This window comes from Mizuhopecten yessoensis, unplaced genomic scaffold (genome assembly GCF_002113885.1).
Source record: "Mizuhopecten yessoensis strain PY_sf001 unplaced genomic scaffold, ASM211388v2 scaffold10989_2, whole genome shotgun sequence".
Classification (NCBI taxonomy): domain Eukaryota; kingdom Metazoa; phylum Mollusca; class Bivalvia; order Pectinida; family Pectinidae; genus Mizuhopecten; species Mizuhopecten yessoensis.
The window spans coordinates 219,408-239,379 of record NW_018408823.1 but is presented as its reverse complement, the minus strand read 5'-3'; the positions used below and the strand labels follow the sequence as shown (position 1 = coordinate 239,379).

General features: G+C 36.4%; 1 protein-coding gene across 18 annotated transcripts in view; it reads left to right on the top strand.

Moving 5' to 3' along the window:
- LOC110464458 overlaps positions 1 to 19,972 on the top strand; it is a 255,107-nt gene that overhangs the window by 162,286 nt on the left and 72,849 nt on the right. For 10 of the 18 annotated variants that reach the window (XM_021519688.1, XM_021519687.1, XM_021519680.1 and 7 more), the window contains 2 exons: positions 15,930 to 15,980; positions 19,715 to 19,735. In XM_021519688.1, coding sequence (XP_021375363.1) covers positions 15,930 to 15,980; positions 19,715 to 19,735 — 72 coding nt within the window. Of the gene's footprint in view, positions 1 to 377; positions 432 to 3,033; positions 3,631 to 4,138; positions 4,190 to 4,800; positions 4,840 to 5,037; positions 5,602 to 6,719; positions 6,777 to 7,453; positions 8,021 to 8,512; positions 8,564 to 8,950; positions 8,990 to 9,165; positions 9,730 to 11,001; positions 11,059 to 11,641; positions 12,209 to 12,681; positions 12,733 to 12,998; positions 13,038 to 13,214; positions 13,779 to 14,206; positions 14,264 to 14,828; positions 15,396 to 15,929; positions 15,981 to 19,714; positions 19,736 to 19,972 lie in introns of all 18 variants that reach the window. The other 8 variants (XM_021519694.1, XM_021519696.1, XM_021519695.1 and 5 more) reach the window with 5 other exon arrangements.

The window sequence follows — 19,972 nt, the reverse complement described above, 5'->3', positions numbered from 1 at the left end:
TGGCTGGATTATCAACACTATAGTCAATCTTTTCAGTTTTCTCCTGTTGAATTGTATCTTTGCATCTAAAACACCAGAGTAGCACACTGAACATCATAAAGTAATGTTCGTACGGCACTTCTCATGCGTATTCACCGTCTTTGTGTAGTCATGACGTTTGTTGGGTGTTTACGACTGTTGTTTTTGTAGTACGACCGCTGTGTTTGTATGTACGACCGTTATTTGTGGAGTTTATTTATTGGGATATTTTTATGAACTTTTTCATTGTTGTTTTGTTTTATGTATTCACTTTGTATTCACTTTGTGTTAACGTTTGTCTTCACTCTTTGTCCTTTTGCACTTAATGTATGTCTTTGTGTGTTGTGTTCTTGCGTCAGGGTTGGTCCGCCCAGAAGAACCGAGAACTGTTATTCAAACAACTACAAAGAGAGGTAAACGATAATGTGTTTATGTCTGCATGCTAACAAACAAATTCATTCTAAGACAAAAGTGATTTATTGAGGATATGTTTAAACTGAATTTGAAAAAAAACCAAATAAAACATATTCAATGTAAGAAGTACTGTTCCCCGGAATGTTCAGTAGGAACGACATTTGGTTGTTATGTGCCCTTTTTACTGTACGTGAATATAATTTTCAGTTGTGATCAAATCAAAGCAAGCTGAAAAACAAATACATTTATAATTCAACTTTTTATCAAATTTATATTATCCTAGATATGTATCTTTTGTTTTATCATAACAACTATTGCATCTATTTTATCTGCTCTCTTTATTACATCTGTTATCAAAACTATTTACTATACCTAGTGTGCAGTATAACTATCATGAACCTTTATCAACGCTGTTTGTCAGTCATTTTGTCAACGCCATTTTTCACATATTTTGTCATAGCTATCATGTTAACGTTTTATCTTTATTATTTATTAGCACTATCATCACTATTCATCGACATTACGTGTCATATCTGATACAACTTTTCAATTGTTTTCTAACTTATTTATCACAGCTATTGATCATAACTTTTTATCATAGGTTTTTATAATTTATTTATTTTATTTATTTATTTCCAATTCAACAGACCCAAGGGTCCACTTACAGAATGGATAACAACATTACAACACAAGTATAAAATATCACAGTCAGTTATGCATGTAAAACAGACTAAAAGATACTCATATGTTAAACAAAAGGAATTAGTGATAGCAAATATTATTTAACCGTACTTTGAACTCTGCCAGAGAGGAACGAAACATATCACAGTCTGGTGCAAAATCAAGATAGTTAAAATTACATTGAATCGTGTTTAAAATACTTTACTTTCTAACGTGTATTCTACTTCTCTGGCAGTAAAACTGGTTAAAACGAATTGATCGAAGATTACGACCAGGGACAAAAAAACAAATTCGCTTGACTAAATATGGACAATCAAAAGCACTATTAACACATTTGTAAAGAAATACACAGTCTAAAAACGCCCGCCTATGGTCGAGGCTAGGAAGATTAAAATGCCGACAAGTGTCAGCGTAAGACATGGAATTGCACTCTTTGTCGTCACTGTCATTTAAACAACTTATCATTGCTATTTTCCAGCACTATTTATCACAACTTTTTTCATTGCTAATTACCGTATTTGTTTATCATAATATATTTGATAATTTATTTTCGTGGGTATATCCATCATTACTTTTTCCTGGTGGTAAAAAATTGGAACTCAAGATCGCCTATATTTCAATTTCAGTTAGGGAAGACAATAAAGCTGATATCAATTTTACTGTATCTTTAAGCTTTCAAGACGTTCTATACAACTGACCTCAGTTTTTTGTTATGTGTTTTATTTCTTCCTGGATATTGTGTTCTTCTTATTTCAAATGATTGATAACGATGAATACAACTTAGCCACGATTTATCTCCCCTTCAACATGTTGTATCTTACTTCATTTGTTGATGAACTCTTGTTTAAACTTCGTTGCTGTCTATTTATCTGAAGGTCCATGATGTCTTGTTTGTATGAAATGTCACATTAGTTATCGGAAAAGGTGAAGTATGTACATAGAATTATACATTTTAATATGCTATAACCTGGGTTGTAATTCAGATTACAAATAAACAGAAACTTAACAGGTTGTTTTTGCGGTTACATAAGAGAAAACCATAAACAAAGCCATATTCGTGATGTTATTTGAATATGTATATACAGATTAATGTGTGCCGTTTGTTTACGAGTATTCTATCAACAGGTTATTTTCCACGGTTGCATATCGGTATACAAAGAGCAGAATTATTTTCGCGAGTAGATATCAATATATCAACTAAATGTATATGTTAAGGTTACATATAAGTAAACAGTAAAAAGGGTTATTTCAACGGTCATATAAATATACTGTATAACTAGTGAGAGGGCTATTTAATAGTGGTTGGTATGGTAAATGTGTGGTACACACACTTAAGTATGTACATAAATATACAATTAATAACATTTGTATAAGCAATCATACCAGAAAATAGCAGCAAACATCGGAATTGCGTTGAGTATCCCATTCAAAATGGCGCGCAGCCTTGTTGTCAAGCGTGACGTCATTAGATTATGTCGCTAAGTATTACCCATTTGATTCCCGCCCTTTTTTAATGTATTACATTTTTCATGTTTTATGCTTTAAAAATGTAATTAATAGAAAAGTTAATGATGTCTTCAGTAATAACAAATATATTTCACTCGTATGGCTAATATTTTGATATTTTTTACTCATGCTGCGCACTCGTGAAAAATATCAAAATATTCGACACACTCGTGAAATATATTTGTTACTACTGAAGACACCATTAAATATCCTCTGTATATTTAACTTTGTGCAACCGTGAAAGAAAACACTAAAATACTTAATAAAACAATACTTCACGTATTTCACATAAAGTGAAACGAAACCAATATTGAAGTATAAAAACTACTGTCACATTCATTAATTTCGAGTTATAGAATAGCCAAAACAAATGTTATTTTTCGGAGTTTCCAATTTGATTGTGTTTTATTTTAGTAACAGACGTTCCAACCACTACTACTACACCGGCTCCAACACCTCCACCTAGAGCCTTCGATCTCGTCATAGTGCTGGATTCCTCAGTGACACCAGAGACATTCGAATGGATCCGGAATTACGCCAAGATGGTTGCCGGTCGACTCAGCATCGACAACGAGAAATTCCGTGTCGGTCTCCTCAGATATAGTACTGATCAGGCCGTGCAGTATCAACTAGACGACCACTTGACCAGGGATGGCGTTGTGGCTGCCATGGACGATGTCCAGTACCAGACAGGCGAGACCAATACAGCTGAAGCTTTAGAGTATGTAAGGACGCGAATGTTTAGACCCAACAATGGTGACAGAGACTTCGCTAGAAACTTCATCCTCTTGATCACCGGTAATGATGAAAGCACAGACAGATATGAAGCGTTCCGGGCAGCAGAAAGAAACGAAGATGACGGAACCTACCTGTTCACAGTTGGAGTCGGACTCAGGGATCACAGCGAACTGGACGAGGTATCGTCACATCCTCTGGAGGAATACCAGCGTCTGTTCTTACTGTCTGACCGACCAGAAGATATTGATGACGAATTAGAGATGTTAGAAACGTGTAAGTAAAAAGCATTTCCCTATGATATACATCATCATCCGTCGACCCATAACACTATTAAAATGTCATCACTCGTTGGAAATATTGTTCATCTTCAAAAAGTATTTCTAGGAAACTGAACAAATATTCCACGGTTTGGGACTATGATTGGTAGAGATTTCCGAGTTATACAAAAATATTCATATGGCGCATTGACGATTTTTTTGAAAATAAGTTTGTAACTTTCTTGATGATTATGTGATAATTAGGGGGCAAGTTTGTCTGTGTTGTTCAAACATTTTTGAGTTTCTAGAAACAAGTGTGGCAGGTTTCTTGTGAATCGTGTTCTGTGTTGTGACATGGAAGAGATGTAGAGTAGAACGAGATGATCTATGGATACTGTCTCTATAATAATATACCCCGGTCAGAACGATTCAGAATCTAAGACATTTACTTAATTAGCAAAACTGATCAAACATAATGTATTCTACATATGAATTAATATGAACTCGTTTTCTCTTTTTTCCAGTGCCTGAGGAACCACCAGAAGGATTTAGAGGAAGACCATATCCTCCGCCAAGTATGTTTAAAATCTGATTTTTTTTGTAGTCATACTTTTTTGCAATATTGTTTCAATATTGGTAATAATTGTAACACTATGGAAAAAATATGAAATTTTTAGATTTCAGCAGTAGTTTAGATCAATTTGGACTCCGACCTCTTGACCCTAACATTACCTTTGGGACATAGAAGGACCCTAACATTACCTATGGGACATAGAAGGACCCTAACATTACCTATGGGACATCGAAGGACCCTAACATTACGTATGATTCTGTGTAATTCATCTTTGCTATACTGTACTTATTACTACATTTGAAGCTGTATTCACCTGTGTGTGTATGTGTGTGTATGTGTGTTTGCTATGTTCATCTGTACAAATCTCTCAACACTCATGGTCTATGTCAGTTTCTTGGTGTGCATATAACCTTGGTGGCTTAAAACAGCTGAGATAGTACCAGAAACAAATACACAAAAAGACCTTTAACTGACTAATCGTATTTATAATTACAATTCGACATACCATCTTGAAGGAAGACGAAGAAGAGCTTTGGTTGTCCGTATGGAGTGAAATCAATCGCATAAAGAAGATTAATATTATTTCATTATCCTGTTTTGATTTTATTCCAGCTACAACGCCTATTCCAATTACTCTACCCCCGCCATCAGGTACGTTATTTATGTAGATGTAACTTTATACGAGCCAAAATCGAATATTTGTGTTAAGTCATAATAGATAGGTATGTTTAGAGAGAATGAACTCATTTTATCACAAAAGCATTGAATAATTAATTAAAATAGATATAAACGACAAATATGCTATCAGTGACATACTGTACTTCTGTATCAACGAAATTCATTTTGCAGATTGTGCCTTGTCCAAAGTTGATTTGATCATCATCATAGACGCCTCCACCAGTGTAGGACAAGATAACTACGATAAAATGCTGGCCTTCTGTAAGGATTTCCTCAGGAACGCCGACATTGATTCCGGTAACGTACGCGTCGGTGCCTTGATCTACAGTTCCGGGGTAGAAATTCAGTTCAATCTGAATTCATATTCAACCAGATCTGAAATAAACCAAGCTATCAATGAAATACCCTACATTTACGGAAGTACGAACACGGCTGACGCGCTGAGGACGATGAATAGCATGTTCAACGCCGCCGACGGAGATCGTGATGATGTTCCAAACATCTGTATCATCTTAACAGACGGTGTATCCAACATCAATTCTCGGAGAACCGTCCCGGAAGCCGACAAGGCAAGAGTTGCAGACATTCACATCTATGCTATAGGTATCGGTCTGAAGGATACCAAAGAGTTAGACGGCATCGCCAACAAACCAACATCAGAAAACAGCTTTAACGTGCAGACCTTTGACGAGCTCAATGCTCTCAGTGACCAGGTCTTCTCATCTCTCTGTCCTGGTACGTATATTTGATACTTAATAACACTGATAGTTGTTCTTAAGGCTGTATGATGTAAATCTAAACAAATTCCCTCGGTGTATTATTCAATATTTACGCATGCACGTATATTTGTTCAGTGATAATTTCGCCTTAGTAAGACGTCTTATATATGAAGACGGAGAAAATTGTGACGAACGTGTCTCATTTTAATCGTTACATCTGAACAAATTGTATTGCGTGTTTAGACTTATTTGTAAAGAGATCTGAGTTTGATGCAATGTCGTTCAATCTCACAAAATAATTCTAGGTATTTTGCAAACTATTGTCTTGTTGGCTTTTTTACTTCTTCGGAAGTTTATTGACCACTGTTAAGCTGTTGCTTCCACATGTTTTCGTTCTATGTCAACGCCACGTGTGTCTCAAATTTATTTAAACCACACTATATAAACAATGTATATGCCGCGTAATATAATTGTATCACAATGCATATACAGTTTAAAAATCACAATGTATATATAATGTAAATGCACAAAAATGTTAATTGTACTGATGAGCATCACACTGTATTATGTATCACAATGTATTTTGTACCACAATGTATAATGTATCACACTCTATTTCGTACCACAATGTATGATGTATCACACTCTATTACGTACAACAATGTATAATGTATCACACTCACTCTATTACGTACAACAATGTATAATGTATCACACTCACTCTAGTACGTACAACAATGTATCATGTATCACACTCACTCTATTACGTACAACAATGGATCATGTATCACACTGTATTACGTACACCGATGTATAATGTATCACACTGTATTACGTACAACAATGTATAATGTATCACACTGTATTACGTACACCAATGTATAATGTATAACACTCACTCTATTACGTACAACAATGTATCATGTATCACACTGTATTACGTACACCAATGTATAATGTATAACACTCACTCTATTACGTACAACAATGTATCATGTATCACACTCACTCTATTACGTACAACAATGTATCATGTATCACACTGTATTATATATAACAATGTACTATGTATTACGATGTATGATGTATAACATTGTTTGTGTTGCACTGTCTGTGTTAATGTCTCTATGTTAGGCCGTAGACCTACAGAGGAGCCGAGAACTAGTGAAGTTCATACTACCACCCCGAGAGGTAAACACGCGCGTTAGCATGTGCATGCAATGTTGATTATTCTTTCTGACAATTATCAACGTTTCGAAAATATTGGAATATGTTTTATAATATATAACGGTTTTTTCCTCCCACTACCTCCCTCGCCCCTAAATATTATAATATGCAGAAGATTTAAAAAAATACTTTATTGAATGCAATACCCGTTATTTATAGATTTTTGGAATTATGGTCTGCGATGAATATTTGAATCTACAACGGTTTGCTTACATTTTCTACATCTACTAACTTTGTTAAGTCGCAGTTGAATTAAAAATTGTACGTTTGAACATTTATGGTATACACAGTACGTTATAGTACGTAAGAGCTAAGCTATAGCTGTACTGATGTTACTTACAATGAATAGGTTTCTTCATATATGCTTAGGTTGTGTATCGTGTCCTATACCTGATCCTCATTGAGAGAATATATGGACTGCATATTTGCGGGGTTTTTTTCTTTGCTGAATTGTGGAACTTTGTAATGTTGTTTCTATAAATATGAGTGATAGAATTTTGTTGATTCTTTCAAAATAATTGAAGGGTTTTTAATCAAAGAATATATATCTGAGGACAGCCACTGGATTGATAGAAAATGTAAAAAAAAAATCCATATTACTAGAATATATCTGCAATGACATATATGTCTCTTCGTTGTAGTGACCGATCTCCCACCACAAAGAGCATTCGATCTCGTCATCGTGCTGGATTCTTCAGTCACCCCCGAGAAGTTCGAATGGATTCGAAATTACGCAAAGATGGTCGCTGGCCGACTCAGCATCGACAACGAGAAATTCCGTGTCGGTCTTCTCAGATACAGTACTGATCAGGCCGTGCAGTATCAACTGGACGATTATTTGACCAGAGATGGCGTTGTGGCTGCTATGGACGACGTCCAGTACCAGACAGGCGAAACCAATACAGCTGAAGCTTTAGAGTACGTAAGGACGCGAATGTTTAGACCCAACAATGGTGACAGAGACTTCGCTAGAAACTTCATCCTCTTGATCACCGGAAATGACGAAAGCGCAGACAGATATGAGGCGTTCCGAGCAGCAGAGAGAAACGAAGATGACGGAACATACCTGTTCACGGTGGGAGTGGGACTCCGGGACCACAGTGAACTGGACGAAGTGTCTTCACACCCTCTTGACGAATACCAGCGTCTGTTCTTACTGTCTGACCGACCAGAGGACATCGATGACGAGTTAGCGATGCTAGAAGCATGCAAGTACCAACTCATGTTCAAAACACATTTTTATGATTTGACTACGTCATCATATTCATTTCGTGATATATATTGAATTTATAATCAGTTTTATTTTGTATGATTTAGATAGAGGCGTTCTGACCCTCCAAATGATATCATTAATGAAATAAATCTGTAGAGAATAAATGTATTCAAAAATATGTTACATGTGTATATTCCGATATATTTGAGATGACGTGATCACAGGTTGGTCTATATCATTTCTATTTGATTTAAAATTCAGGACATGCTTCTAGCACTTTATTCTGTCATTGAATAAAACATTTTTCATGAATCTTCTTTTAAAAGAAAACTACTTTTTTCTTCTAGTGATCATCATGTCTGTAGAGTATAATACCTCTATCAGTGTTAATGAAAATCTTAACTTTTTCCCTAATTATTAAAAAATGTTGTAATATCATATCTTTTTATAAATGAATATTAACTCTTTTTAAATTCCTTTATTCCAGTGCCTGAGCAACCACCAGCAGGATTTAGAGGCAGACCATATCCTCCGCCAAGTACGTTAATATCTGGAGATTCATTGTCCTCATACTTTAAAAAAAAAGTTATTTGTTACGTTCCAGTTCTAAAACAGTGAAATGAATTAGAAATGTACAGGTGTCATGCAATATACTGATATTTTATTGATGCAAATCTCACAGGTTTATGTCAAATTCTCGAAGTATACATTCTTACATTGAAGGTCTTATAGCACTCTGTAAGAATACGGGGAATAATCAAAAAACTTTGAACTTACTGATCCTAAGATATCATATCACAGTTATGAATATCATCTTTAAAAAAACAAGTAGAATTTTTTTCTTTCTTGTGAAGTTAAAGTAATTCACTGAAAAATATTAATGTATTCCATTTTATTTATTCATTTATTTTTTTCTTTAATCCAGCTACGACACCCATCCCGATAACTCTGCCCCCGCCATCAGGTACGTAGTTTATGTAACTGATATTTTGGTTAAGAAGGTAACATGTGTTCTTTTAGAACGATTATACCCTTTTGATTTTATCTACTTCAAATAACAAAAATGCTGTCTTTATGATGTATGAGAAATATGCTATCCAGTGACGAATGGTATGTTTGCAAAGAAAATTAATTTTACAGATTGTGCCTTGTCCAAAGTTGATTTGATCATCATCATAGACGCCTCCACCAGTGTAGGACAAGATAACTACGATAAAATGCTGGCCTTCTGTAAGGATTTCCTCAGGAACGCCGACATTGATTCCGGTAACGTACGCGTGGGTGCCTTGATCTACAGTTCCGGGGTGGAAATTCAGTTCAATCTGAATTCATATTCAACCAGAGTGGAAGTAAACAAAGCTATCGATAATATTCCCTACATTTACGGGAGTACGAACACAGCTGACGCACTGAGGACGATGAATAGTATGTTCAACGCCGCCGACGGGGATCGTGAGGATGTCCCAAACATCTGTATCATCTTAACAGACGGTGTATCCAACATCAATTCCCGGAGAACCGTCCCGGAAGCCGACAAGGCTAGACTTGCAGACATCCACATCTACGCTATAGGTATCGGTCTGAAGGATACTAAAGAGTTAGACGGTATTGCCAACAAACCAACATCAGAGAGCAGCTTTAACGTGCAGACCTTTGACGAGCTCAATGCTCTCAGTGACCAGGTCTTCTCCTCTCTCTGTCCTGGTAGGTTTATTTTTTAAATTTGATATAACTATTAATGAATAATGCAGTTTTGTCACGATCGAATATTTAAAAATCGCTTCAGTGTATTATGTATACTAGGAATTTCCCCCTAGTGTGCTAGTCGCCTTTTACCCTTAACATTCAATGTTAATTTCGCCTTATCAAGATGTATACTCATAAAAAAAGGTTTGGTACGATGGGACGTTTGTATCTCTGTATAGCTTTGTCATCAACAAATGAGTTTCCCTGTTGGGAATTATTTTATATATCTCTTCAATGCGTTATGCTTTGTTCGGTATGATGTTTTAGGCCCTACACACTCTTGTTTGGACCACAGGGCTTTTCCTAAATATATCGCAAACATGTATACTTCCTAGATCCATATGGAGCCCAATATACCACAATGTATATGAAATGTATGTTCAGCAAAACATCATATCAACAAAAGATATATCCGATGTATTTTTACCATACTAAACAATAGCTAAATATGTTCTACTGTGTATGTATCACTGTCTGATTGAACAACGATGTATATACAGAGTTTATATACCACAATGTATAAACACAGCTATTGTTAGACGATGTATAATAATCCAAAGATTATATTCTATGTGCATATAATCTTCAAAGACGCAAAAAATCCAACGAATCATCGAATCGTTCATATCTTAATTCTTGAGGCAAGGATCAGTCTAGAAATATTCCTTCTACATAATCAACGAATCTGATATCACGAAAAGTCTATTTAAAGAGTACAGGTTTTTAAAAATATTCCGATCGGAAATTAACGGGAAATAATTATGTGGCGTCACACTTATAACTTTAATTCGTCCTTACTTCCTCTAACATTTATGATTATGTTACGTCAAATGCTGCAACATTCAAGTTAGCGCCTGACGATGGCCACAAATCTTGAAAAAGTTAGAAATGTTCAACTGTGTTTGCCTTATTTTCACACAATATTATCCAAAGGATACACAAAGCTTTAATATTAAAATGTTTATAAATGTATGTACCTCAATGTATGAACAATTGCATATATAAAGCAAATATATCAATACAAAACAATATAACTAAATGTGTTACCTAATGTAATATGTGCCACTATGTATAACACTGTATCTTGTCCACTGTATAATGTTCACACTGTATTATGTCCACTGTATAATGTATCACACTGTATTATATATAACAATGCACTATGTATTACAATGTATGATGTATAACATTGTTTGTGTTGCACTGTCTGTGTTTATGTCTCTATGTTAGGCCGTAGACCTACAGAGGAGCCGAGAACTAGTGAGGTTCAGAGTACCACTCCGAGAGGTAAACACGCGCGTTAGCATGTGCATGCCACGTTGAACATTGTTTCTGACTATCGTTTAAAAATAGTGGGGGTTTTCATTAAATATTCATGACTTCTCTCCCTTTCCCCCTAAATATTTAATATGCAGAAGATTTTATTTGACACTTTATAGAATTACAATACCTGATATTTATATAATTTTGTAATAAGGTTTGCGTTTAATATCTGCATTAACAACGAATTGCTTATAGTTTCTACATCTGAGTCGTAGTTGAATGGCAAATAAAATCGTCTGAAAATTAATGGTATACCCCGGATGTAAGCGAACGTTGAGACGAGGTTTAGCTAGCTCTATTGATGTAACGTACCAAGAAAAGGTTACGTCGTCTATGGCTAGGCAGTGTATCGTGTGCTATATCTGATCCTCATTGAGAGAATGTTTGGACTGAATGTTTGGGTTTCTTTGCTAAATTGTTAGCCCTTGTCAAGACTAAGAATTCAAAGAATAAATATCTGATGACATCCAATCAAATGAAAGAAAAATTCAAATGATTGTTATTTATAGAATATATTTGAAATTATATAGATTTCTCTTCGTTGTAGTAACCGATCTTCCACCACAAAAAGCATTCGATCTCGTCATCGTGCTGGATTCTTCAGTCACCCCCGAGACGTTCGAATGGATTCGAAATTACGCCAAGATGGTTGCCGGCCAACTCAGCATCGACAACGAGAAATTCCGTGTCGGTCTTCTCAGATACAGTACCGATCAGGCCGTGCAGTATCAACTAGACGACCACTTGACCAGGGATGGCGTTGTGGCTGCCATGGACGATGTCCAGTACCAGACAGGCGAAACCAATACAGCTGAAGCTTTAGAGTACGTAAGGACGCGAATGTTTAGACCCAACAATGGTGACAGAGACTTTGCTAGGAACTATATTCTCTTGATTACCGGAAATGACGAAAGCACAAACAGATATGAGGCGTTCCGGGCAGCAGAGAGAAACGAAGATGACGGAACCTACCTGTTCACGGTGGGAGTCGGACTCAGGGATCACAGCGAACTGGACGAGGTATCGTCACACCCTCTGGAGGAATACCAGCGTCTGTTCTTACTGTCTGACCGACCAGAGGATATTGATGACGAGTTAACGATGCTAGAAGCATGCAAGTATCAACACATCGTTTAAAACACATTTTATAATTGGACTACGTCATCACATGTTTTTCGTGATATATATATTGAATTTGTGATTTGTTTTATTTTATATTGTTAAGGTCGTGAGCGGTTTGATTGTCCAACAGATATCAATAACGCCCATAAATCTGAAGAGAATCGATGTTTTGAAAATGTGAATATTCCGATATATTTGTGATGAAATTGTCACAGGCCAATCTTTATCATTGTTATTTGATATGGAATTCAGGACACTGCTGTCATTGAAAACAACATTTTTCATGAATCTTCTTTTAACAGAAAACTGAAATTGGTCTAGAGTGTACCAAGTCTCTAGCGAATAATAAATCTATCAGAGATAACCAAAATTATAAGTTTTTCCCTTATAATAAAAAATGTTGTAATATCTTGTAATCTTTTTATCAATCAATATGAACTCTTTTTTTAATTTCCTTTATTTCAGTGCCTGAGGAACCACCAACAGGATTTAGAGGAAGACCATATCCTCCGCCAAGTACGTTAATATCTAGAGATTTATTGTCCTTATACTTTTTTTACGTAGTGGTTTGTTATGTTTAAGTTCTAAAACTTGCAGACATCCATATCTACGAAGAGCTCTAATAGAATACGGAAAAGAAATAAAACCTGTTTTTTAACTTACTGATCCTTTGATTTCCTAAAACGTGTAGATTTTTGTCTTTCTTGCGAAGTTTAAAAAATCACTAAAGAATATTGATGTATTCCATTTTATTTATTCATCTATTTTTGCTTTTTATCCAGCGACAACACCCATCCCGATAACTCTACCACCACCGTCAGGTACGTAGTTTATGTAAATCATGTTTTTGGTTAAGAAGGAAACAGATATTATTTTAGGAAGATTATATTCATTTTATCGTATCTTCTTCTAATAACAAAAATTAACTCTATAGAATGTATGAGAAATATGCTATCTATGACGAATGGTATGTTTGTAAACAAAATTAATTTTTGCAGATTGTGCCTTGTCCAAAGTTGATTTGATCATCATCATAGACGCCTCCACCAGTGTAGGACAAGATAACTACGATAAAATGCTGGCTTTCTGTAAGGATTTCCTGAGCAACGCCGACATTGATTCCGGTAACGTACGTGTGGGTGCCTTGATCTACAGTTCCGGGGTAGAAATTCAGTTCAATCTAAATTCCTATTCAACCAGAGTGGAAATAAACCAAGCTATCGATGAAATACCTTACATTTACGGGAGTACCAACACGGCTGATGCACTACAAACGATGAATAGCATGTTCAATGCCGCCGACGGGGATCGTGATGGTGTCCCAAACATCTGTATCATCTTAACAGACGGTGTATCCAACATCAATTCCCGGAGAACCGTCCCGGAAGCCGACAGGGCAAGAGTTGCAGACATCCACATATATGCCATTGGTATCGGTCTGAAAGATACCAAAGAGTTAGACGGCATTGCCAACAAACCAGCATCAGAAAACAGCTTCAATGTGCAGACCTTTGACGAACTCCACGTTCTTAGTGACCAGGTCTTTTCGTCTCTCTGTCCAGGTAGGCTTCATCTGATAGCTGTTACAGTTAGCGCCTGAAGATGGCCCCAAAGCTTGAGAAAGCTAGTAATGTTCAAACGCATTTGCCGTTTTTATATAATATTATCTAAAGGATACACAAAGCTTTCAGATTAAACTCTTTTTTAATGTATGTACCATCTTGTGTAAAAAAATTGCATGTATTATAAATATATAATATACCACAATATAAACCAGGTTTGTAACCTAATGTAATATGTACCAATATGTATCGCAATGTATTATGTATGAGACTATAATATGTATTACACTGTATACTGTATCACACTGTATCATGTCCTTTGTATCATGTATCACACTGTATTACGTACAACAATGTACTATGTATTACGATGTATGATGTATAACATTGTTTGTGTTGCACTGTCTGTGTTTATGTCTCTATGTTAGGCCGTAGACCTACAGAGGAGCCGAGAACTAGTGAGGTTCAGAGTACCACTCCGAGAGGTAAACATGCGCGTTAGCATGTGCATGCAAAGTGGAACATTATTTCTGATAATTTTTAACGTTTCGAAAATATCATTCCTCACACACCCCTCCCCCCCCCCCCCCCCCCCCCCCCCCCTAACTATTTGATAAACTGTCGGTTTTTTTAATTCTTTAAATTCTTTAAAGAATGCAATACCTGTTATTTATAGACTTTAGGAATGAATAACTGAATCAACAACGAATTTCGCATATTTCCTTTCTCAACTTACTTCGTTAAGTCGCAGTTGTATACGTATTAAAAATTAACGCTAAACTAGGTTTAGCTATAGCTCTATTGATGTAACGTACCAAGAAAAGGTTACGTCGTCTATGGCTAGTCAGTGTATCGTGTGCTATATCTGATACTCATTGAGAGAATGTTTGGACTGCATGTTTTGGTTTCTCTGCTACATTGTTTGACTTTGTCAAGACTAAGAAATCAAAGAATAAATATCTGATGACATCCACTCGATTGAAAGAAAAAATTAAATGATTAAAATTTATAGACTATATTTGAAATTATATAGATTTCTCTTCGTTGTAGTAACCGATCTACCACCACAAAGAGCGTTCGATCTCGTAATCGTGCTGGATTCCTCAGTCACCCCCGAGACATTCGAATGGATTCGAAATTACGCCAAGATGGTTGCCGGCCAGCTCAGCATCGACAACGAGAAATTCCGTGTCGGTCTTCTCAGATACAGTACTGATCAGGCCGTTCAGTATCAACTGGACGATTACCTGACCAGGGATGGCGTTGTGGCTGCAATAGACGACGTCCAGTACCAGGCAGGCGAGACCAATACGGTAGGCGCGTTAGATTATGTTAGAAGGAGGATGTTCAGGCCAGAAAATGGCGACAGAGACTTTGCTAGAAACTTCATTCTTTTGATTACCGGAAATGACGAAAGCACAGACAGGTATGGGGCGTTCCGAGCAGCAGAGAAAAATGAGAATGACGGAACCTACATTTACACAGTGGGAGTGGGACTCCGAGATCACAGCGAACTTGACGAGATATCGTCACACCCACTGGACGAATACCAGCGTCTGTTCTTACTGTCTGACCGACCAGAGGACATCGATGACGAGTTAGCTATGCTAGAAGCATGTAAGTTATTAAACTGGATCACTTGTTAATTACATTAAGCTATTTTTAGATTGATGGCGCAATGTATCAGAGTTTTGTGTAATACAATACATGGACCCAATTTACATCCCTAGACCACACTGTAACACAGTGGTGTCCTCAATTTCAATAACAAAGTAAAGAAATAAAATAACTGAAAACTTCATTACTTACACGTCTCAATGACTATATTATTGTTTGTATCGTCTGTATCAGATGATAGCGACTCCAGTGGCAGACACGGGCGACCATATAAGCAATGCTTTGACACCTTATCTCATTTGCATAATAATCCCATCAAATTTTCATTTAACTATTACATGGTGTGCTTCTGTTAAGATTTTAAGAGTTTAAACTTTTCATCAGCTTAGCCCAAAAGAAATTATTTCTATCTAAAGTCATAAAAGGTAATATTGCTACGTATTTCTAAACCGATTTTGGACGAGGAATTAGAGAGTAGAGTATTGACAGTTTTTGCATTTAACTAATTTTAAACAAATCTTTTATATTTTGCAGTACCGGAATTGCCCCCGCCAGGATTCAGACAGAGGCCATATCCCGTGGAAAGTAAGTAACTAAGAGAAACACAGGCAGAAATACCTGACAAATTAGGTATATACACTTTGACATCGCTGGTGGATCCCCGTATCCCTGACAATTATACTGTACAGTAATGTGTAGGATCCCCGTACTACAGACAATTATACTGTACAGTAATGGTTAGGATCCCCGTACTACTGACGATTATACTATACAGTAATGTGTAGTTTACCCGTACTACTGACAAGTATACTGTATATTAATGTTTAGGACCCCCGTACTACTGACAATTATACTGTACAGTAATGTGTAGGATCCCCGTACTACTGACAATTATACTGTACAGTAATGTGTAGGACCCCCGTACTACTGACAAGTATACTGTACAGTAATGTTTAGGACCCTCGAACTACTGACAATTATACTATACAGTAATGTCCAGGACCCCCGTCCCACTGACAATTATAATGTACAGTAAAGTTAAAGAACCCCGTACTACTGACAATTATACTGTACAGTAATGTGTAGGATCCCCGTACTACTGACAAAGTATCCCCGTACTACTGACAAGTAAACTGTACAGTAATGTGTAGTATCCCCGTACTACTGACAAGTATACTGTACAGTAATGTTTAGGACCCCCGTACTACTGACAATTAGACTGTACAGTAATGTGTAGTATACCCGTACTACTCACAATTATACTGTACATTAATGTTAAGGACCCCGTAATACTGACAATTATACTCTACAGTAATGTGTATGACCCCCGCACTACTTTCAATTATACTGAACAGTAATGTTATGACCCCCATACTACTGACGATAATACTGTACAGTAATGTTTAGGAACCCCGTAATACTGACAACTATACAGTAAAATAATGTTTAGGATCCCCGTATTACAGACAATTATACTATACAGTAATGTCCAGGACCCCCGTCCTACTGACGATTATAATGTACAGTAAAGTTTACGACCCCCGTACTACTGACAATTATACTGTACAGTAATGTGTAGGATCCCCGTACTACTGACAAAGTATCCCCGTACTACTGACAATAATACTGTACAATAATGTTTAGGATCCCCGTACTACTGACAATTATACTCTACAGTAATGTGTAGTATCCCCGTACTACTGACAAGTAAACTGTACAGTAACGTTTAGGATCCCCGTATTACAGACAATTATACTGTACAGTAATGTGTAGGATCCCCGTACCACTGACAAGTATACTGTACAGTAATTTGTAGTATCCCCGTACTACTGACAAGTATACTGTACAGTAATGTTTAGGATCCCCGTACTACTGACAAGTATAATGTACAGTAATGTTTAGGATCCCCGTACTACTAAAAGTATACTGTACAGTAATGTGTAGGACCCCCGTACTACTGACAATTATACCGTACAGTAATGTGTACGATTCCCGTACTACTGACAAAGTATCCCCGTACTACTGACAAGTATACTGTACACTAATGTGTAGGACCCCCGTACTACTGACAAGTATACTGTACAGTAATGTGTAGTTTCCCCGTACTACTGACAATTATCCTGTACAGTAATGTGTAGTACCCCGTACTACGGACAATTATACTGTACAGTAATGTGTAGTATCCCCGTACTACTGACAAGTATACTGTACAGTAATGTGTAGGTTCCCCGTACTACTGACAAGTATACTGTACAGTAATGTCCAGGAACCCCGTACTTCTGACAAGTATACTGTACAGTAATGTTTAGTATCCCCGTACTACTGACGATAATACTATACAGTAATGTTTAGAACCCCCGTACTACGGACAATTATACTGTACAGTAATGTGTAGGATCCCCGTACCACTGACCTTTATATTGTACTGAAATGTTTAGTATCCTCGTACGACTGACAATTATAATGTACAGTAATGTTTAGTATCCTCGTATTACTGACAAGTATACTGTACAGTAATGTTTAGGACCCCCGAACTACTGACAAGTATACTGTACAGTAATGTTTAGGACCCCCGTACTACAGACAATTATACTGTACAGTAATGTTGAGGATCCCCGTACTACTGGCAACTATAATGTACAGTAATGTGTAGGATCCCCGTACTTCTGACAATTATACTGTACAGTAATGTTTAGGACCCCCGAACTACTGACAAGTATACTGTACAGTAATGTTTAGGACCCCCGTACTACTGACAATTATACTGTACAGTAAAGTTCAAGACCCCCGTACTACTGACAAGTATACTGTACAGTAATGTTTAGTATCCCCGTACTACTGACAATTATACTGCACAGTAATGTATAGAATCCCCGTACCACTGACAATTATACAATATAGTAATGTTTAGTATCCCCGTACTACTGACAATTATACTGTAAAGTAATGTGTAGTATCCCCGTACTACAGACAATTATACAGTACAGTAATGTGTAGTATCCCCGTACTACTGACAAGTATACTGTACAATAATGTTTAGTACTACTGACAATTATATTGTACTGTAATGTTTAGTATCCCCGTACTATTGACAATTATATTGTACTGTAATATTTAGGATACCCGTACTACGGACAATTATACTGTACAGTAATGTGTAGTACCCCGTACTACGGACAATTATACTGTACAGTAATTTGTAGGATCCCCGTACTACTGACAAGTATACTGTACAGTAATGTTTAGTATCCCCGTACTATTGACAATTATATTGTACTGTAATGTTTAGGATCCCCGTACTACGGACAATTATACTGTACAGTAATGTGTAGTATCCCCGTACTACTGACAAGTATACTGTACAATAATGTTTAGTACTACTGACAATTATATTGTACTGTAATGTTTAGGATCCCCGTACTACTGACAATTATACTGTACAGTAATGTGTAGGATCCCCGTACTACTGACAATTATACTGTACAGTAATGTGTAGTACCTCGTACTACGGACAATTATTCTGTACAGTAATTTGTAGGATCCCCGTACTACTGACAAGTATACTGTAGAGTAATGTGTAGTACCCCGTACTACTGACAAGTATACTGTACAGTAATGTGTAGTTTCCCCATACTACTGACAAGTATACTGTACAGTAATGTTTAGGACCGACTTACTACTGACAATTATACTGGACAGTTATGTTGATGATCCCCGTTCCACTGTCAATTATACTATACCTTAATGATTTGGATCCCCTTTCTAATGCAAACAAAAACTAAATCAATGATATAGAACTTTGTGTTGTTATTTCGATAATTTAGATGCATTATTTCTGAAATATACGCAAAACAAACGGATATTAAAATCAACCGAACGTGTTTCGAAAATTTGGAAAAGGGTAAAAAGCGATGTCATTTCAAGAACGCAACTGTGCTACTTCATTAGCGATAAATCGATGACCCTGTATCGAACAAGTGTATAAAAACCGAAATAAGGACATGTTACTGCATAAATATACCAAATACAATAACCAAGTACAAGTACACATTTTACACGTAACTTAAAAGTTAATCAAATTAAAAAACAGTTTTTTATCAATAAATTGCTAAATTTACTTCCAAATTTTTACAGACTAAAAAAAACCCCAGTTTTTTAGCGTAGTAAATTTTTAATGTTTCATATGAAATAAAATGTACTGATGACTACAGGCAACCCTAACCCTAACCCTAACCCTAACACTAACCCTATAACTAACCCTAACCCTAACACTAACCTTGTAACGTGTAATGATAACACTTGTTTTTATCTCATTACAGCTACAGTGCCGCCCAAATCAGGTAAGTTAAATAATGTATTAATTATTCATCGTTTAATTATGTAAAGACCTGTATTTGCTGTCAAGTTCCAAATCTAAGGTCTAAGAATCATATTGAGTGAAAAACACATTCATTGTCTAGACCAAGCTGTTATCAAAAACATTATTTACCATGCTTTATCAATTTCAAAATAGCAATTTTCTCAAATATTCCATTCGTTATGTCAAATAACCCCCCCCCCCCCCCCCCCCCCCCCCA